Below are 21,902 nucleotides of genomic sequence, written 5' to 3'. Positions count from 1 at the left end.
GAGAAAGAGTAGAGATGTTCGGATTTGGCCTCACTGTAGCAAACAGTCTTCAGAGAGATCAGTCTAATGAAAACTGAATTTTACCAACATTGCTTGACTCAGTAAAAAGTACAGATTGAATAATTGCTATATCAAAAAGTAAAGGCCATAACTATCACAATTACCCATGTTAACTCCAATTGTTTTGTAAGAGAAGCAACTGCTGTTTAGAAAACTGTCGGAGCCAGAGGGAAACAAAACAGCTCGACAACAGAAAGCCTGGTATTAAATGAGAGGGGAAAAAGTATCACTTGTCTTCTTTCACTGTCATTCCTGTGCTAATAAAATGAAGGGCTGCAGGTGCAGAGGTTTCGCTGTTGAGTAGCAAATGAAGCTTCATCAGATGATTCACAGCCAAGCCAGGGTGACTGGACTCATCTTCTCAGTTAACAGCGTGAAAGGAGCTTGGTTTCCTTAGTACAGCTATTCCCAAGCCACATGCAGATCAAGACTCCCTCTTTGTCAGCTGAAAATTTCAAGACATTCAGGGATTCACCATGGGGAAATTACTGTATGGCCTCTAAACACAGCACTGCCTGGGCTCTGTGATAAAGATGGTGCATAAACATATGCTTTTAATGCTATCAGATCAATGCTGGTCAGGAAGATACATCATCAGTGCAATGGCTATTGGTTGATGAGCAGGGAATATGTTCTCTCTGCCACTGCTCTGGACATAATTTTGTGAAGAAAAACATTATTTGTAGTTGAGTTCTAAGAGCTACAAGTTATGTACAATCGAGACTTGCCATTCTGGTATTGTTCCTACAAGTATAATTAAAGGAAATCTAAACTGTTAATGCAATGCTTAGAGAGTACAGGTGGGTTTTTGGCCTCTCACTGATTAGAAATGTAAATCTGGGAAACAATTAACTAATGTGATAGAAATCAACAATTTGCATAAAGCTCTTCCAGGTCTTTTCTATCACAGCTGCAAAAATCTCCCCAAGCAAAAGCCTAAGGAAGTCTGTGCTGAACTGTGCCCATGTTGCAAGCTCCCACTGTCTAGAATACCCAGTAAATCTTTGTTTCACACAGATGCAGCTAAAGCATAAATTAAAGTCAAGATCTTCAAAAGTAGGGGAGTGAAGTTGGCTCCAGTTTCATGATGCCCAACAGTGATAACACAAACTCAGTCGTCCCTGCTCACCCGCGGAACCAGGCATGCAAGACAGTATGCTGTACTAGTGAACCTTATCATGATGCTCCTGGTGTTGTGATAGCACTGCAGAAAGAGCCTGCTGCTAATATTCCCCCACACCTGGAGAACTAGAGGTTTTCACATGGGTCTGCCAGAAAATTTTAAGTCCTCAAAGCAAATCTGGGGCATTTGAAGAGAGAGATTTTATGTGAACAACACAATACGTGGTTCTGCACTTACTGAACTATTCCATAGGAAAGGCATTAGTCCAGATCCAAATGAAGCCCTGGGCATTCTGTTCCAGGGAAGGCTCCAAGCCAAGGTCTCAAGTCTTGCCCATGACACCAAAAAAACCCTCTGGGCATCCAGGTCTGAGGTCTGTTGCCCTCCCTATTCCTGATGACTGTTCCAGGCCTTGAGATCTGTCTCCAGGCAAGCATGGATTTATTTTAGTCATTAAAGCTTCATTGGTCTCATAAATACTCTGTTCATTTTTCAATCAGAGAGAAATTTCATCTTGCAAATCAATGGCTGCCTTGTCCAGATCCTTAAAATCTTCCTCAGATAAATTAATTCGTCCTCTGGCAGGCAGTCAATGAAACTGCTTGCTTGAGTAAGGATTACTTACACGAGAAAGGGCTTGCAGTATCAAGCCCATTAAACTCTTAGTTCATCAGGTAAAGGGAACAGATCTGCACTTTGTATTGTGTCTATTCCACTTATTAGAATTTCTTTGGCTTTTTGTTCCTTTTCAGACCATTCACTTATTTACTCTGAGCTTATTGTGCCTTCTGTCAGCGTCAATATGGCTCAGCTGGCAGCAGATGATTCTCTAGATCTGATCACACTGGTGTGAAATAACAAGAATGGTAAGGGAATTGATGGGAACTTTTGCCTAAAACCAGAACGAAACCTTCATTTTGATGAGACTCTGCTTTTGATTTGTGTAACAGCTCCACAAGGTATCCTTATTTTAAAAATACTTAATATATACTTCAGTATTGGTCTTCCAGTTTAGTTGGAGGCTGTGAATACTGGCAGGGTGAGGAACAGCCCACTCTTTTCAGTTTGCTAGGCCCATTTTGTTTTAACATGAGGTTCTGGAGCTGTCATTTGAGGAAACATGCCCTCACAAGTCCTTTGAGGTTTGCCCATTCCCAGTCATCTCAAATGCAAGGCCTCACCAATACTTGGGTTCAAGAGGAACACTGCATCTCATAACATGATATTTTAACAACTGAAAATTTCCTGGGGATGAGGACGGAGGGTCTAAATTGACTCCTTCACTAATCTGCAAAGTCATCAGAGTAAGGGAAGGAGAATAGTGCTTTATAAAGCAGCCAGCCTCTTGCGCTGTGCGTCTGAAACTAGTGCTCTGATTTTTAGGCACCTCCTGAGGCTTTAAATAAACAGAACTGTACTTCACCAATTATCATGCCTGTTTTGCCGAGCTCCCCAGTGGATTTCATTTTAGAAGAGCCATACAGCTCAATATTCAGTGCTGTTTGGGTAAAATTGCAACAATGAAAAACAATGTGATAGCACCTGTAGCATCCACAGAACATAAAATATGAAAGGTCTTATCAGTTCAGTTATTTAAACCATCCCATCTGCTGTGGTGAAAGCTCTTATATTGGAGTCCAAAGACTCCCTAATCCATTCTAAATTTTGCATCCCTTTGTTAATCCTACTGAAAGCACTTCAGTATGGAAATGCAAGTTTCTTGATCCAATTTTGATTCAACAGACTTGTTTTCTTTCCTAGTCCCTTTTTAGATTTTCCATCCAAGAATTCAGCAGGTCTAACCCCAAGAATCAGCTTTTCTATGGAAATGTTAGCTTCTGAAACCAAGGCTTCAAAGGTATAACCTAAATATGACAGCTTTTCTATTTCCTTTATCCCAGCCTAGCTTCTGTACCACACACCACATTTATCCTGCTTTCTAGGACTCACACAGTTGTCTCTGATTTCGGTACTGAGAAGTCATGCCAAGAGGATGGTATTCAGGCTCTCTGTGACTGAAAGAACAGAGTTTCCTTTGGAAACCCCCTTCAGTTGTGCTGCGCTTCCTAAAAGCAACCATAAACCTCAGAATCTTGGGGACAACGACCCCTTTTTCTTGCCCACTGACTCCCCATTGGTTTTGCTTAGCAGACTTTTCAGAAGATGCCTTTTGACTGGCAACGCTGCAAATGCAATGTGAACTTTTACAGGCAAGCTAGGTTCTCAGTTTTTGCACCTCATCACTTGCAATAAAAGTTCTGTCAGGAAAAGGATGCTTTCAGTGGGTTTGCAAGGAGGTAAACGGCCAGAAAGCAGTAAACATTCCTCTTGAGGCTGCCAAGTAGGAACAGAGATGAATTTACTTCCTCTTAGCACTGTTGCAACTGCAGGGCTATATGAGGATAAAAAGACATCCAAATGTGTATAAAAAAGTGACTCCAAATACCCCCACATGGCAGATCTGTTTTTTGATTGATGGATAGTCATTTTTGGGAACTGAACTGCCCTTAATCTACTTTTAGCACAGGAACTACCAAGTTTTGTTTGTCTTAGCACTGCTGCAACAGCCAAAGCTCCAGGTCTTGCCCTGCACAACAGGCACGCACAACAACAGGTGCAGGAACATGCATGTGCAGGAACGGGCACACTTCCATTTCCTCATTCAGCTTTTTCTAGAGCCCATCCTCACCCCAGTCCCATACTCTTACCACAAACACTTATCCTGCATATCCTGAACCAGGGTTAATTAACACTTGAGAGCAGCAATGGCCTCTTGAAAACTAACCCATAAGGAAAACATTACAAACACAGCAAGAGGACTGACCAGTGAGGTCACATCTTTCTCAAGCCACTGCAGATGCCTATGGGAGAGTATAAGAACAAGGGAATTTTATCCCAGTATATTCCCAGCATACCTCCCCTCTGGCGAGCCATGATTTCAGGACATGCCCCGACCCTGGCAATGATCAAGGCCAGGTTGGATGGGGCTTGGAGCAACCTGCACTAGTGGAAGGTGTCCCTGCCCGTGGCAGGGGTTGGAACTGGATGAGCTTTAAGGTCCCTTCCAACACAAACCATTCTATGTTATGCTATAACTCTATGACATTTCTAAGCCAAACATGGCATCATTGTATTTTGCAGCATTTTTCTTTCAAGAATATACCTAAATGATATTTGAACCTACAAATATGATGGGATCCTCAACATCCCATTGCCTCGAGCTCCCCAGCAGAACAATGTGCTGAGTGGAAAACACTTTCTGCAGATTTAATAAATGTGCTGAATCCTTGTGTTTTGGTGTCATCCTGGGTTAGTTTCTCCTCAAGTTCTGAGTTTGTCTTCCAGTACCAACCCACTCCTGTTGGTTTGGAGAGTCCTTGGAGACCATCTTTGCTTGTTCCAGCATCCTTGTTGAGATGTCCATGTTCACATGGGCATTTTCAGCTGGCAGCGAGTGCCGTCGGGGTGAGCCATCTTGTCGGCAGGTTACAGTGTGAGTGTAACGAGGCAGAAGCGCTGCTGAGTCACTGTGACAAAAGCTGCTCATTAGCTCAACCTGCAGCACGAGAGGGAGGGGAAGCCCTTCTGGGCAGATGTAGGAGAGGCACACAGCTTTCTAGAAGGGAAGGCAAGCGTAGGAAAGGAGCTGAGGTTTCATAATGGTATTTTCTATTCATTAATCCACATTCTAAAAAACCAGGGTAAGTTTGGGAAGTTATCTTCCTCCTGAGCTTGATATTTTATATGTATCAGGGGAAAAAAAAGCAACAACTCAAAAATCCACATAAATATTAATACACATCCAGGCACACGTATCACCCCGCAGGCACCTACGCCCCGGGTCACAACGTGTAGCACCCACACCAAGTTTAGGAGAGGCAAGTGGCACATTTCTCATTGGCTCTGCTGAATCATAGCAACGTAATCCCATGTTTGGTGATCTGAATTACAATCCCCACTGAACACGCGGAGAACCTGGCAATGCTCTTGTTCTCGCACTCTGCAACTCACACCGTCTGCTCGAGTCCTTATCTGCTTACAACTCCCGCTTGCCAAACATGCTTTGCAACGTGATGGTGAAGAGTTGTGAGTAGCTTGGTAGTCCTGGAAGTCACTACTCCTTGTTTGCTGGTGCAGTGCTGAAAAGTGATGCTGGAAGCAAGCAGTGTGTGATCGAGGTGCCAACGTATCAAACTCGGGTCCAGCTCCAAATTCTGCCAAGGCTCTTCTTTGGCGTTATGATGGTTTTGGGTCACTGTGAGCCCAGTGAAGAGTGCAATGGACTGAAAATCTGGGCTTATGAGCTACATTGGCATTTCAGACACATTCCTGAGCTTGCTGAGACCCAAATGTCTGCTCTGAACAACATCTGAAGTCTGAGCTTATAAAGACTTTCTCTCTTTTCACACAAGGAATTTGCCATTGATTACCAAATGATTAACAAAGAGAGTAGATGCACTTTTAGTCTTTTATCTACTTCACATGTATATGATTTATCTCATAGGACATCAAAACTGCTCTTGCACAAACAGCAATTTCCCTGCTGATTTTTAACAGCCACTCTGTCAGGAAACCATTGCACAGGCATCTAACTGCAAGTCTGTCAGAATCTGGGCAGTGCACTTTCTCATGCTTGGGCTCTTCTTATGAAACCTCATCTTGGAAGGTGCTGAGTATCCTCAGCTCCCACCACCTGCAGTGAGAGATGGATGCACAGCAACACCTCTGTGGATTTCAGATGCCTGGGGGATGACTTGTAGAGAAAAGCAGCATAATAGCTCCAAGAATTTCAGCTTGCTGAATCTCCTAATAATCCTCCCATGGGAGAGTGATGCCCTCCCTGTTTCTCTGCTGAAGACAGCAGGCAGTCCGCCTCCTGAAATCTGGAACCACATTGATCCCAGCAGACAAACACCTGAAGAAAGCAGCATCCATCTCTCAGCCCCACCACTCAGCACAAGCATGTATCACTAGGAAAGACCAGCACATATCTCATTAAGGAAGACCTACTGCAAGAATACCGCTTTGCTTCCTCAGGGACCCGACTTCCAGGAGCATCCCACATCACAGAGCGGGGTCAGACAGGCACAGCAAGCTCAGCCCAGGCTGCTGGTCCCTTCTGAACAGTCTGGCTCACAACTAAACCCCAAAACTCATGGTCGGGTGCCCCAGTAATAGGCTGAGCCTGTGAAAAAAACCTAAGCCAAGGAGTGCCTGTCTGGGCAAGGCAATCAGGAGCCTATGATGCTGCATGGAGACCCATGCAGCTTCCCGCATGCTGGGCCCTGGCCAGTATCCTCAGGGATGCTGCAATACCACTGTAAGACACTGTAAGATGCACAGTACAACTGTGTGCATCTGCTGAGTTTAGCTGCTGGCATAATTTAGAGCAGTGGCTGTGGTTGAAGGTGTCAGAAAACATTTATCAGTTCAGGCTGGTCCTGCAACGCCTGGGAACATCCTTAGAGCATGCTCCTGATCCCACACCTCTGCTGCCTCCTCTCCTGCCTTTGCAGTGGGAGCAGTCAGGGCTGTCAGCACAATGCCAGAGCTGCTTTCCTCACTGTGAGGATGTTGCACATTTATCCAGCACAGAGCAAGGTGTTGTGATGAAAAGAAAAACGAGCTGCAGCTGTACCCAAGACCCTATCACTACAGTGAATGAACTACATTAAGGTATAGTATGCACGGTGAAACATGATTTATACTGACATGCAAATTTAACTAGATGAAGCTTTTGATTATTTTCCCTATCTCTTGGTTCGTGCTATCTCCCTGAGCTGGAAAAATGCTCTTTGCCAGTAATTCATTATAAATGCCCCAACCATTCCGATTAGCTACAGCAGGTCTCCACTGCACTGCTCAGTATTAAAATATGCACAAACTTCCCTTCTCTCCAACTCACCAAAACTGAGTTTTGAATCACTCTGAGAATTTAATCATATTTCAGTTCTCTTGGCTATAATCAGCGTATACGCTTCATGCAATATTTACCTTCTGTGCAGGTATCAAACTTATATATGCCAATCTATTTTACATACAGAAGACAATGTTAGCTGAATGCTCTCTTACGGCAAATGATACATAAAATTCTGCACAGGGTATTATGTCAAAGTGCTCCTTAAACCCATGCTAACTCTGCACCCAGTGCATCTGACAAGAAGTGGCAAAAATAAGCCACATACAGCAGCTCTATTAACTCAGAAATATGGGACATCCTACAATAGCTAGCAAAGCAAGCATAAACAGCTCTGCCACGTAGCGTACTTCCCAATACCCATCCTACAAAAGGATGAATGCCCTAAATTTCCAGGTTGAAAGGGTGCAGGAGGGGAAAGATTGGGCCCCATCGCATGTGGTCAGACAAGGGCTCTCTCCAACCTAGGAGAAGCTGTAAACATACTCATGTGTGACACTATTAAATCAAATGCTTTGGCAAATCACAGGAACCCAGAACAAGACAAGATGAGAAACCAGCACTCTTTACAAGCTGAGTTTCACGGCTCCCGAGACTGGCCAGTAGGATGCAATAAGCGGCACCAGTTAGTTTTAGTTTCTGACAACATATCCAGGCTAAACAAGCACACAATTACATGGGCTGAAATGTTCTATAGGAGAAATATGCATTTCACCAACATCACTAAATGGTTTTAAAGACTGACATGATAGTTCACTGCAAATACACAGCTAGAAGTTCTCAGGCTGTCTTCTTCGAATCTCTGTATTTTGGGTTACGCTTCAGTCTATGTAGCATTCAAGTAATACACCCAATTCACTTCACCCACATGCATGCCTTCCCTTTAATGAACTTCCCTCAGCTGGTGCTCTGTGTCACTGTGAGCACCCTTTGTCACATTACGATCACTTTAATGTGAAAGCAGTAGCTCTAGGACTGCATGCCTGACAAAGAGGTCCTTAAAATATTTTCCACTTTTGTTCAAGACAACGAAAGAACACAAGGAATTCTTAGGGTGTGAAACCTGAAAACCTCAAGTGTAGCATATATGGTGGTTCATAGAAACAAAACCAGGGCAAAATAAAAGCCATCCTAAACTACAAAAGGGCATGATTCATTTTGCATTACGTAAGACAGCAGTGCTAGAACACTGTTTTAAGTCATCTTGCAGCAGCGCGACACTGGTGTAAGAAGGGATGAATCAAACCTTGTGTTTTCCTTTTAGGTGGATGCTCAAGCATCAACCAGTGGGAAGAGCTATGGCTTTCATTAGCTCCTGACAGGATCCCTCCAAATAAAATAGTGAGGGTGTGTTTGGCTTAGGAGGTGCAGCTTCACAAACTCCCATCCACTTTGGCAGAAAACTGCCTACATTAAAACACCAAACATTCTAAGTGTAGTGTTCTGTGATAAAAAGACACTTTTTCCAGCCAATGTGAGAGGAGGCACGCACTGCTCAGTGCAGGGTGAGGCTGCGGGGAGGACCAAGGTTGCTTCCCTTCCCTGAATCCAGCACTTTTAACATGCTTCTATAACAAATGCAGATAATTATGTATTTATTTTAACATAATATCTCTGTTTTTTCTTAGCTGAGTTGATGCCTTATCCCTGAGGAGCTTTTATCATTACATTAAAGATCTTATTTTTGCTGTAACTGACAGATGCCGCAAACTATCTATAAACTCTGGCAGCCAAATACAGATATCTGTTCTCTGCAGATTTGTTATACATCCCTGATCCCCTCACGCAGCAAATTCATCTCATTGTGGAGTACAGTCACTGGATCAGAAGCAAACCACAATGAGGACTACTTCTGAGGTCAGATGCCTGAGTTCCCATCCTGGCAGACTGCAAGAGAGGGAGAGGCAAGACCAAAGCCAGAGCTCAACAGATGAGCAAACTGGATCCGCAGATATGATCCTTCACTATGAGGGTGCTGAGGCGCTGGCACAGGGTGCCCAGAGAAGCTGTGGCTGCCCCATCCCTGGCAGTGTTCAAGGCCAGGTTGGACAGAGGGGCTTGGAGCAACCTGCGCTAGTGGAAGGTGTCCCTGCCCGTGGCAGGGGGTTGGAACTTGGATGAACTTTAAGGTCCTTTCCAACCCAAACCAGTCTATGATTCTATGATATTCTCTACCAACAACTCTAAAGGACTATGGCTAAGATGTATTTTCTAGATATGCGGGACACTCGGGATCAACTAATTCAATTTTGTTGCTGCATAGCCTAAACCTAAAAAACGCACCATAAGGAACAAAACACAGGAATTCACAACAGAAGCTAAAATGAAATGGAACTGTGATATAATATTGCACTTTAGTGCAAGATCTATGGAAATGAGGCACCTGGTGTGTTACCCCTAATGTGCTTTCCTATGTGAGTGTAGGAAAGCACTTAGCTGAGCCTCCATTTATGCTTCCATAAGCCAGACGTCTTATTTACCTATTTACCAGTGGGGTAATTGCCATGGACTTTAATGACCTCCTTGTCAGGTGCAGTGTTTTCAGGCTAAAAGGCACTATCAGGTGCAAGGCACAGACGGTAGCACTGAGTGAGGAGCAGGGCTGACATGTCAGTAGGCTGTTTTTCAAACCATTTACCAAGTGAATCTATAACCTTTGGCAATGCAATCTGAAGGAAACGGCTCTGCACAGACACAAGCATGACTGGATCACTGGAGTGACAATAAACCCCAAAGCGAGTGATGATGACATAGACCACAATGTTCTCTCTCCCTATTACATTGCATCATCAATGCTAATTTCATTTCTGTCTGGAAATGGTATAACTATCTGTTATAGTTATCTACACTTTAAGTACATTTCTATTTTTCCCTATATCCTTGCGTCAGGAATTTGTCAGCATTTTGTGGCACTTTTGCTCCTGATCAATCCCCTGTTGCCATCTGTCTGCTCCTGACAAATCCCATTCGGGAACACATCCCTGTAAGGGCTTGGAAACCCTCAGGATGTGTAGATGGATGTCATTTCCTTGAGCTGATCTGTTCCCCAGACTCCCTGATGGCATCCCTTGAGCAGGTGAGTGTTCAGCTGGCATAAATCAGCTGAGCTCTCTTGGGACTCATTTACATCAACCAAGAATCCAGCCCAAAATATAGAGTGATTTCCTATGCATCAGACTGACAGAATGTATCCCTTGCTGAAAGGATCATTATCAGCAAAGGAAGTGCTGGAAACACTTAAAAAATGGTGTTGGAATTGCAATTCTGGCAACCTATTTGCATAGAAGGCGAAGGTGGGGAAGAGGAGATGCTCCTCACCAGCCCTTGTCCATGCCCTGGGTGCATTGACAGAGACATGAGCAAGGTTTTGCCTGCTAAGTCTGTTTCTTACAATTATTTTAAAAGACAAAACAATCAAACCAGAAGGTGTCAGATGATAAACCGAAGATTATTGACAACTTGGGTGGAAACTGTCTTTGGCAAGGTAGATCAACATTAAATGGACACCCGTTTTTGTGAAGAGTATTTAAAAATAGAAATCTGGGACACAACAACATGACAAAAGCCCATCTAAGGCCGTGCCAAGCCCAACAGAATCAAGAGGAATGAAAGAATAATTGTGAGAAAATATAGCTTCCTAATGAACGAACAAAAAATGACCATTGTTACTAAGGGGAAAACAGAAGGATGTGACCAGTTCATTTTGCCATAAACTATTAAATTCACAGATGCTGAAGGATTCAAAGAAGGCACACTGTGTAGTAACATATGAGACCACATGAAGAACTATCCCTAATCAATGCAGATACCAAAAATTACAACCAAACTGTATCTCTCAGCTCTGCCTAAGATGACTAAATATCCATCAAACTAAAAGCTGGATCTAATCTAAACAAGGGTTATATTCTGCCTCTCCTCCTCACATCGAAGGATAGTAGAAATGATGCTTCATTCTCCAAGTGGTCCATTTGACTTCAGGAGCAAGAGCGCACCTGAGGATGCTAATGGAAATGAAACTGCACAGTGCAAAGGGACATTCACAGTGCAAATGTAAATGACACTGTGCAGCCACAAGACCATGCCTATGTGAGATTAAAGGGACTTTGCATGATCTAGCTGTGTGGCTAGAGCCCTGCAAACAGATCTGTGGATTAACCGCCCTAAGTAAATAGCCAGAGTAAAAAGAAAAGCAGAGTTTGATGCTGTTCACTGAAACCTTGCCCTGCAGCACAACCAGCTCTGATTTGCTCTTGCTCTGGCAGATACAAGAGGAAAAATATGCCAAGTTGACCCTTGGATTGCACAACAAATGAGAGATTTCAATAAGTTTGCTTAATTGTTATCAGTATTAAAGGCACCTTAAAGGAATCAGTCACAGAAGAGCATAATTTGTAGTAGATAATAAATTACATTTTCCTCTATTTACCTCCCTGGAAAAAATCTATTCAGACTTTAAAACTCCTGAACATTGTTCAACTAAATGTTTTTAATTGGAAAATAGTCTATTGTTTAAAACATCCTTTTTCTTTTTCTCCTAAAAATATTGTTTGCTCTCTTGAGAAATGCCACCGAAAATTAACTGTCATTCTTCATCAAAAGTGCTAATCAAACCTTTCTTTACTCACTGAGCAACAAAAAGCCAAAAGATTTTGGCACCTAATTCCATTTCTGAGCCAAACAACAAAAAAATTACTTTCATCCCTTATAATAACAGTAATAGAGATGACACAGGAAGATATGGAAGCGTTCAGGCATGTGTGGGATTCATCAAGTTGTCCCTTTCCCTCTGTACCCTGCACTGATTAACTCCATCAGTTGCAGTGACCATGAGAACGCATCTTTTCTGTCTGGGGTTTTTGTTGTGGGGCTTTTTATCCATTTCTCACTTTGGGATCATTAGTTTGTATCAAAGGGGCGCAGTTTGATTCTGTGCATCCGTACAGATTCATATAAAACCAGACTATCACCACTATACTCAATTTGAAGTCAAATCTCATGTCTATAGGTTATAAGGAGATTCCTTGGAACAGAAAATGAGTAATTTATAAGCTTTTACCATAATTCCAGTGAGAAGAAAATGAAAAGTGTTTACTTACTGATGTATATAGGTATCCTTCGCTGTTCATTGCCAGGTACAATTTTGTTTGAACCCCCTGAATCGCCACCACTCGTAAACCCACAGGTATGAGGTTAAACAAAGCTAGGAGAGAAAGGAGATGGAGACCAAAATTAATCCTTTAGAAGATGCAGAGTAAATAGAGAATTAGACCATAATTACCAGAACTAGATAAAAAATGCCCATTCAAGCATATATTAATTTCTGTGGATACTGTAGAATATTGCTACTACCAAGTTCTTCTGTAGTAGTTTCCACCAAAATTATCTATCTACAGAGGTTATCAATATATCTCCCTTATTCTGTTGGTGAACTGGAGGCACTGACAGCTAAAAGGACTTACCTGCCTCAGGAGCAGAATCCAGCCTGTGCCGAGTAGAGTTAAACATACTTAACTTGCAGTTTTGTGGTTTTCTTTTTAAGTGCAAAAAAAAAAAAAAAAAATTAACTCAAACACAGACAAAAAGTTTTTTAAGTTGATCAAAACTTTCTTTTTTTTTTTTGCAATTCAGATCAAATTCAGTAAATGTTTTCGACCAAAAGGAGCTAAATGAAATGCAGAAAAGTTAAAAACCTTCATTAACATCTCAAAAAGTTCCCACTCAAAACTCATTGGGTTTTTTTTTCTCTTTTTGAGAAGAAAATGGGTTTGAAAAAGCAGAGTTCAATAACTTCCAAATGAAACGAAATGACAGCATATTCTTTAGCTCAAGCCCTAAAACTGTGCTTTCAATTTGAGCTGCTCCGAATGTTCTGCTTGCATTTCTGCTTGTACACATGCTAATAGTGGCAGTATTTATAAGCAGAGATATGTCTCTTCAAAAATGAAGATTCCGGTTTGTAGAGAGGCAAATTAAACAAGAAATAAGGAAAGAAAAGCAAAGCTCTGCCATAGCTTAGATTCATGGATACATTAAAATTGAACACAAGTAATACGAGTGGAATCCAGCACTCTGTGTTCAACAGTAAGGACTAAAAATAAAGAAGAGTTAAGAAAATTTTCAAGAACTGTTCTCATAACCCAAAGCATCTCCTTCCAGTCTGTTGTAGAAATGCAGAGATGGGATGAAGTAATGCCAAGCTGGCTCTTATTTCCAATGGTTTATTACTTGGCTGGAAAACTCCGGTCTGCTTCAGGCTGAGATGTAGTGTTTATGGTCACTGTCTGAAGCCAATTTAAATCGGAATTATGGAATTGAAATATTTGTATTAATTTCAAAAGAATAAGTTAAGAATGATGAGCCATTTTAAATTCCTTTCTCAGCCTGACAACCCCCAAATGGTCATATTTAATTAAATGCAAACTTGCAGCTTGGCAGCATTTAATATAGAATCTAAATTCTGGGTGCGGGGTTGTCAAGAGTATGTTAAAAAAGGCAAGAGCAAACATACACGTGCCCTACTTTGATAAAGGCATGGTCAGAAGTTAACACAGGGCATTGGGGATGAAGGACTAAATGCTGGTGAAAACAGCCTCTGTTCCAGTTCTGGAATCTGAGCATCTCAATCCCACGGCTGGGTGAAGAAGGAGTGCTGTAGGCTTAGGGCTGGCCAACTGTGGTCTATAGGTGCTCTGCTCTGAGGCTGGGGCACCTTCGAGCATTGAATTTCCTACAATGGTCACATATAGCAGAGCAGGTGGAAATATCCAGCTAATAAATAATGTAGGAGATCATAAAATCATACCTCTGTTGGGTTTTCTCCCCTCTCATACATGAGTATACATGCAGACACAAACACAGACACACATGCAGACCCTCCTCACACTCACCTCAAGCAACACAAATGGCTTTCTCTTTACTGTAAAAAGATAGATCCTTCAGTTTTGTGCACTTTTTGGCTAACAAAACTTAGATTTTCAGCAAGTGGAATGCTAAGGGAAATGGGTTTCTCATCCATTTGATTAAATGCTTGAATTTATTTGGGGGGAAAAATATTCCCTGCCTGACTCAGTAAATATTCCCCTGGAGAGCCCTCTTTTGCAGTTTAACCCCCAAAAGCAGCATTGGATCTCTGTGTAGGCAAGAGAACCCAATTTAAAGCTCAGTATCCAGGCAGAACCTAGAGGTCTCTTTTAAAAGGTGCTTTCTTAATGGCATATGTACGAATTGGGTATTTTCAGCACTAGGATACCAGTACAGGCTACACTGTAAATAGTGCTATGACCAACTGAGGAAAGGGCAAAGCCTGGGACAGTGAAGATACAGCTCACAAGGCACAGAGATAGGTTTTAGTTAGTGATCCCTGGCTGTGCTCTGCTTGGTAAAGCGAGCAGAGACACGAGGCTGAGCGAGTTCTGCCAGGGAGGGCTGGGGCACCCACTGCGATGGGTGCTCAGCTGCTTCCCTCGGCTGCTGAACAGGTTTTCTGCCATAAACCTACATGCTCTATTTTGAGGTAAGACGAGGGTTGGGCACACTCAGAAGCTGGTTTAGGCATCGGTGGGATTAGCAGCTGCTGTGGCACAGATTATGGGAAGTTACAGAAGGGCTGTGGGGGAGTAATGCTGGCTCTGCTGCTGTAGAGAGGAGAGGGACCGGCTGTTGGAGGGGTGCACAGTCTGTCTGTCCTATGCCAGCACAGCCAGACACACAGCCAGGCTGCCCTAGCTCCCACCTCCAAGGCAAAGGGACATTGACATAGCACCCCTTTATCAGCAGCTATTTCTCCCGTTGCCCTTGCACAGCAGCAAGTCCAAGTCTGGCTTCCCTAACAGTGAGTGGCTTCCCTAACAGATCAGTGACTGCTGATGGGGCCAGCAGCAGAGCCATGCAGCCCCCTCCCTGCAAGCCATGGACAACAGGTCTGAGATGCTGTCACATTTCTGGGGCTTGACCCTCATATGAGCAGGTATGACAGAAATAGTGGCAAAAAAAAAGCCACAGGAAAACAAATTGCTTGCTACTATGATCAATCTGTGTCAGCATAAACTAATGCAAAGTTATTCACCTCCTAGCCTTTCCCTACACATTTGTGCTGTTTAGAACAAGGATATAATATCCATCACAATGAAAAACTTGGTGGTGCCTAAGGGAGAGATGATCTTGGCTATGGCCCTTGTGCAATACAAGCTGACAGAGAATTAAAGCTGAAAAATAAGCAGCAGTGGACCACAGCTGGATTTATGAACACATACGTTACTGTGAGGTCTGTGCCATCCTTGGCTTGGCCACCTGGACCTTCTTATGTTTTCTGCAGGATACTGTCCCCTACATTTCCTTATTCTATCAGTCTTGAAATCTCTTTGTCTTGCCAAAATTGGGGAATAAATTCTGCCTTGATTTAAAACCTTGCCCTATTTAACACACGTAATGAGACAAAATCTGTTTCTCAGCCAGGAAATCCTTTCCACGAGACACTTCCTCAAATCATACGGACTCTTGGCTAGAACAGGGCTCTGCTGAGTGCTATGGCTCCTCAGATCCATATTTCACTTCCTGTCTAAACTGTGCTCCAAAATCTCAGCCGCTTTTAAACTCCCTGCAATTGTGGATGCCACCTTGCTTTTGTGAACCCTATGTGCAGCAGTGGGTCTAAAGAGCTTGAAATAATTGCTCCCTACTCAGGAACCTAAGGGGATCTTCAGGCAAACTTCCTAGCCAGTTCCAGGTAGCAAGCCTGGAGAAGGTGGACTCCTGGCCCCAGACTACTGTCAGGAGCAAGCTGGCTCTTGGGGGCTGCAAGGTCTCCCCATCCCTACCACAAATAGGGAAGAATAATTGTGAAGTTAAACAAGGCTGAGCAATGCTCTGTCTGGAGACCAGATGAATGTTGGCTATGGGTTGCTCTAAGAAATGCAGCTGCAGAGTGTGCAACCACTCTGTTGGCCAGAGCTGTATTTGAGGATGTTCCTCTTATTAAAGAGAGTTTTAACTATTGCACTGCAAAGCAAATGGTCTTAGAGTCGGTGAAGGTGGCAAAAGGGAACAGCAATGAGATCCTTCAGGAGGTACAAAGGAGAGAACAGATTGGAGAAGGAGTCCCCCTGCATTTGGATGGGGCTACAAGTCCTGCGGCTTCCCCACAGTGCTATGGGCTAAAGGAGAGATGTGTCTGCAGATATTGGAAGAAAGGATTTTAGAGGGCCTGATCCACTTAATACTCATGGGAGCAAGACCTTGGGGGGAGCCCCTTACGTGGACTCTGATCCACAGCATAAATCAGTGTCTTACTAGCTCCACTAAAAATTTTGCAACTAAGATAATTTTAGTACTGTAGGACATTCAGGTCCACACATCTACCTTAAATAAAAGAGGAGTATCTACAAAAGCATGTGTTTTCTTATGATAAAACACTCCTCTGTTTGGAACACTTAGATACTGCAGCTCAGCTGCAACCATTGCTGGGATAATTCCATTATATTTAAGTATTCAACACTTTGGAAGGCTGGTATCCAGCAACAAGGAGTTTTTATTATTTCCTTTGTAATCTACCAGGTTATGGTAAATTGAAGGACACAGTGAAACCAAAGATACCTTAGAAACAGGCACATTTGTATTTCCATATGTTTTATCTTGTTTCAAATCTCAGAATCCCTATTAGAGATTTGATTCTGAGCAAAGTATTTGAATGAAAAAAATATTTAGAGCAGGTTTTTCATGCTTTGATGGAAAAAGTAAGATTTGCCTACTTCTTCTTTCTTAAGATAATTAACAGAATTACCCTGAAATCCTAACTGAGCTGTACTGACTTTCAAAAATCATAAATATTAGATCACTCACTTGAAAGAAAAGCAACATCTAAGGTGCATTAGGATCATCCTTGGAGTAAATTTTGTGGCTGCATTGAGGAGAGCTCTATAAGATGGCAGCAGCTGCTCAGCATCACACCGACCTGGTCTTTGTGCCACAGGTAAGGACAGGACCTGGAACCAGTGTCCCGACAGATCCCATGCTTGGGCTCTGCCCTAATGCCAGCACCTTCAGTGGCTTCAGAGGAGACCTCTTCCAGTAACAGAGCCAGCTCCCTCCTGTCACTGCTCAGAAGTTAACATAGGGAGGGCAAAGAGGATTAAAAAGGGTGTTGGAGAAGGGTGGGAGCAAGCAATCGGACAAATAAGATACGATACTTCCTACTGCATCTAGCGCTTACTCTGCCATATTCGACCACCCCGTAAAATGAAACGATGGTTCACCTGCAAATTCTTCTCATATGAAAAGGATGGCACTTAAATCTGTGCTTTTTAACAATTAAAAAGGAAGGTCTGCCTGTTGATTTGACGGTTTGTTGTCTAGTGGCCTGAAATACCTTCTCAAAATTCCTTGTGCCTCCTAGCTCTCTTTTTCAGAACAGTAACGTGGTGTAAGCTATGTGAAACACTTGAGTATTTTATTTACACACACCCAACCTATGCTCGAGTCATCTTTTCCTGTTTTCTATTAATTCTCGAAGTTGAGAACCCCAAAAGACCCAAAGCTTTTTCACAGAAAAGCTGAAGGAAATCTGATCAGAAGGTGAAGGTATAATTAAGTTTAGAAGGGGTAAAAAATAATAGTAATAATAGCAAAATGTGAACTTTAAAATTATGAACTCTCATTGTGTGAAATAACACGGCTCAGTTTGAATGAGCCCCTGTTTAAGAGTGGAGATAGTGTTATTCTATTTCAGGCGCTCTGAGTAGGCGAGCAAATTTTCCCTGTTGGAAAAAAAAACCCTAATAAAATCCAAAGGACAGCAAGGAACTTCTCTAGATTACCATGGAGATAACATTTGCTTTGTTTGTCATATGTGTCATCATTACCTCCTCTAGTTCATTATTTCTATAAGTGATTTTTATTGTGTTTCTCTCAGACCCAGTAAGTCTGGACGGTTTCTGCACTATGAGCACAGTGTTAATGCTGCTTCCACGCACCCAGTCATCCCAGGACAACAGTTTCGAATGGACCTAGATGGGAAGAATGAGACACCACGATTCACAAACACACCATTTATTCTCATGTCACTTACTATAACTACTGTCCTCCTCTTTTGTTCCATCAATTGTTCCATCTGCTTGCAACTGCAAGTGGTATCCTTGCCTGCTGTATAGCTTTGTTACTATACCTTTAAGCTGAGGCTCTGTAAAAAAACAATAGTGAGATTAATGTGGGAAATCCTGATGTGTTGTTCCAAGCGAGCAGGATGCTAAAAACCAATTCTCCAGGTTTCTTCTCAAGGCTGAGAGATCAAAAAAGACCCAAACCAAAAGCAGGGCAACCAGCTTTGCAACACTTTTCATTTAGGAGACCCAATTTATGGCTATGAAATCAATTGCCAAAATGATTAAATGCCACTTTCGATTGCAGTGTAGGTAGCACAGTAAAATCTACTTCCAGTGAATACAAATTCTGACAATGTACTGCTTGGTCTCAGGAGCTCAGCCCTATCTCGTTTAAGATTAGAAATGAGCTGGCAAAGAGCATATTCCGCCTTTTAAAAAGGTGTGAGTTCTTAAATAGAGAGGAGAAAGAGGACTACTACGATAGCGCTAATAAGAGCCATAGTGACAGTTGAGAGCCTAAATATATAGCAGCAAACGCTCAGCACAGGAGCTGCTGCAGCTCTAATAAACAAACCCCCCTTCCTCGCTGCTCCGAAGAGTACAGAGCATCCGAAGTGATAAACTACTCAATGAACATATGGAAAATGGAGGGGGGAACCCTGAAAACCAGCAATGTGTGGAACTGCAAAATAAATATTACCATAAGGGCTGAGGTAATTACCTCATCAGCTAGAAGAAGAAAGATCAAAACAACGCATAGCTTGGATAGGTTTCTTTTTATCATAACCATCCTCAAATTCACAGTTTGAAAGCGAGATATCTCACACGGTTTCGTATCGTTCTAGACCACAAAGTATACAGCAACAGGACCTGCTGTCAAGTCTGTCATTTCAGATATCTAGGAAATGCACCCAGAGTAATTGCAAAAAAGCTCTACTTCCACTGAATCCCAATGACATCTGCATTGTAGTCATTGCACACAATTCTGCTTGTCAGGAGGTGATGGACCTCTGCAGCCTGCTCCACATCATCTTACTTCAGAGATAAACATACTGTGAAGATATGAGGTGTCATTTCCAACAGCCAGTGTCTGGATAAGACTCCTCATGTTTGTAACCAAAGACATTAGGGAGCTCTGCTACTGTGCTTCATTTTAGTAGGAACTGAAGGCAAAGGCTTACAATAGTTTGTAGAAGTGTATCAGTTCCTATTAGCAACCTTTGATAAGGGTACTGATGGATGCACAGTTCTTATCTATTGACTTTTTGACAACAAATTAATCCAGCCCTTCCTTTGGCTTTTTAACCATAATACATCCCCAAGCTGTTTGCAAACAGAGAGTGAGGCACCTCTTCTGTGGCTGCTGAGAAAGGCAGGTTAAGTGGCCAACAGCATCAATGTTTCAGCACAGCAAAGCGATAGCAGCATTACCAGAGGGTTTTGCTCCTCCCATGTACAAAAACCCCACTCAGACCAGGGACTGAGTCCTCATGCCTGATCTTTTGCCCCTCTGACACAGAGAGCATCACGTCTGCAGGGCTGCTGCATGTATGAGATTCCTAGAAAGGGACAGGGCACTGAAGCAAAACTCTGGAAGGTGCCAGCGAAAGCAAAAAGCCTCATCTGCAATCAGCAAATGAAGCACAGCTCAGGCATTCTGCAAAGCAGGAAGGTAAAAACAGATCTCTACGCTGCCAAGTTATTTAACATACAACTGAAGGAGGTGCATGTGTGAGAACTTCCCCTGCTAACATCTCCCCCACAAATAAATCACGTGTGTTTGTATATGTGTATGTGTAACAGGGAGCCAGACTACTGAACTACCGGTACATGGGTGCACATGGGTGTGCAAGCATGGCAGACAGCAGTGGTGTGTGTTATCCAAATAAACCAGATGAACATGAAAGGGGAAGGGACTGGCATGGGGTACCCATGTCTTTCAGACCATACAAGCCAGGAGGAGCAATACCTGCACCTTCATTTTACCAGCCCTGAGACACTGGTCCCCCTTTCCCCACACCTGACGCACATCCATCGCAGTTTGCATTCAATTAAACAAACCAGCCCCCCAAAGACATAACCCTTGCCAACCTGGTCGCCTTCTTCGCCTTTTCTTGGAGCCAAAGAGTTTGACCCTGGAAAACACATTCAACTTGTTCTTGTCGCAGCTTCCCTTGCTCTTGCTGGGGCTGTTGACACACTTACAGGCATTGGACTTCTCCCGCTCCCTGGCTTGTCTCTTCTGGCGGATCAGGGAGCTGGCGATGGCTGCAGCCATGGCCGCCACCGCCCCGGCACCACCGGCGGGTCAGGCGCGCGGGGTGTGCTGGCCGGCCACAGGAGCCGCAGCCAGCATGCTGCTCGGCCTGTCCCCAGTGCGAGGGACACTGCCGGGCGCCTTGGCCAATGCCACCCACTGCCAAGTGGCTTGGGAGCCCAGGAGACACTGCCGGAATGCTCGCACCTCAGCCCCGGCTCGGGATGCAACAGTTTAGCTCAAGCGTTTTTGTCCGCTGAGATCTTCCCCTTAATGGGTTTTTCTGATGCTTTCTTCTTCCTCCCAACTTGTAGCAAGGGAAAGTTTGCAGGCGGAGGGGAGCGTTTCTACGGTGATCAAGCGGATCACTTGCAAGACATCCCTGCGAGCTTCTCCAGACGCGCTATTCACATGCAGACACGGCACATCCACTTGGTGCAAGATCATCGCATCTCTCCTAGCCCCAATTTCTCCAGTTAACTTTTCTCCCCACCCATCCCCTCCCCATTCGAATCCCAGCAAACACCTGTTAGACTCCAGCAGGGGCTGTCCAGTTGCGGGGGGGGTGTTCTGGATCCTTTTTCCCCTCTTCTCTCTTAGGACGACATCCGAAGCAAGTGGTGGTAGAGACACTGGGAGGAGGTGCCGGTGCCTGGAGCCTCAGCTGCCTGCTGCTGAATGCCGCGGGAAGCCTCTTCCCCTCCTTTCCTTACGGGTGCCGCTGCCAGCACAGCCTCCCCTCCACGAACGAGCTCGGGTTTTGCATCGCCACCCTTGTCACCAGCGTTGTCGCGCAGTCGGGGCTCCCTGCACTCCCGGTCGCCGGCAGCTCCGCGTCGCGACTGCCGCAGCCGGAGCCCCCGGCAGTGATGCACAGACCCGCAACACCCCGCGCACACACACCCGAGGGTGTGCGCTGGGTGCAGAGATGAGGCGACGCAGCAAGCCCCTTATCACCACCCTCCCCTCCTCCTCCTCTTCCTCCTCCTCCTTCTGTCTCCCAGCGAGCGGTGGCTCTTGTTGCAGAGGGGTCCCCGGGGTGCAGACAGGGGCTCAGCGGGACGTGGTGCACCCCAGCTGCCCACCCTCGCTGGCCCCACGGGCTGGGGGGGACCCGCTTTAGACCGAGCTGCCTCCTGGGATGGTGCAGACACCCAAACAGACGTGACTGCGGTGAGCAAAGAGCTGGCACCGCGTTTGGGTTAGCCGAGCGAGGACACCTGGCTGGAGCGGGAAGGTGGCTCAGGGGGGGCAGGCAGGTGGGCTCCAGCCATAGCTCTCCCCTGCCTTTCCTCACCCTTATAGGATGGCCCCCTCTCTGCATCCCTGAGTTATTGGCGGCTTTTTGCCTCTCCCCCCTCCCCAAACCTGCTCTTAGCTTCAGAGACTAAAAAATCCCCAGAAAGACCAATTTCCTCATAATTGCCATGTTCTCCCTTTCCCGTGTCC

At 44.2% G+C, this 21,902-nt stretch overlaps 1 protein-coding gene across 8 annotated transcripts in view; it reads right to left on the bottom strand.

Annotated features, from left to right (window-relative positions):
- The window catches only part of FGF13 (fibroblast growth factor 13), a 252,064-nt gene that overhangs the window by 38,959 nt on the left and 191,203 nt on the right, over positions 1–21,902 (bottom strand). For 6 of the 8 annotated variants that reach the window (XR_003993173.1, XM_030497629.1, XM_030497626.1 and 3 more), the window contains 2 exons: positions 18,163–18,273; positions 12,197–12,300 (listed from right to left, as the gene is read on the bottom strand). Coding sequence is in view for 6 of the 8 variants with exons in the window: in XM_030497629.1 (XP_030353489.1) it covers positions 12,197–12,300; positions 18,163–18,273 (215 nt within the window). In the remaining 2 variants the exon portion in view is untranslated. Of the gene's footprint in view, positions 1–12,196; positions 12,301–18,162; positions 18,274–20,287; positions 21,774–21,902 lie in introns of those variants that run through there. The other 2 variants (XR_003993172.1, XM_030497628.1) reach the window with 2 other exon arrangements.

Source organism: Strigops habroptila, chromosome 9, assembly GCF_004027225.2.
Source record: "Strigops habroptila isolate Jane chromosome 9, bStrHab1.2.pri, whole genome shotgun sequence".
NCBI classification, from domain to species: domain Eukaryota; kingdom Metazoa; phylum Chordata; class Aves; order Psittaciformes; family Psittacidae; genus Strigops; species Strigops habroptila.
This window is presented reverse-complemented; position numbering and strand designations above follow the sequence as displayed.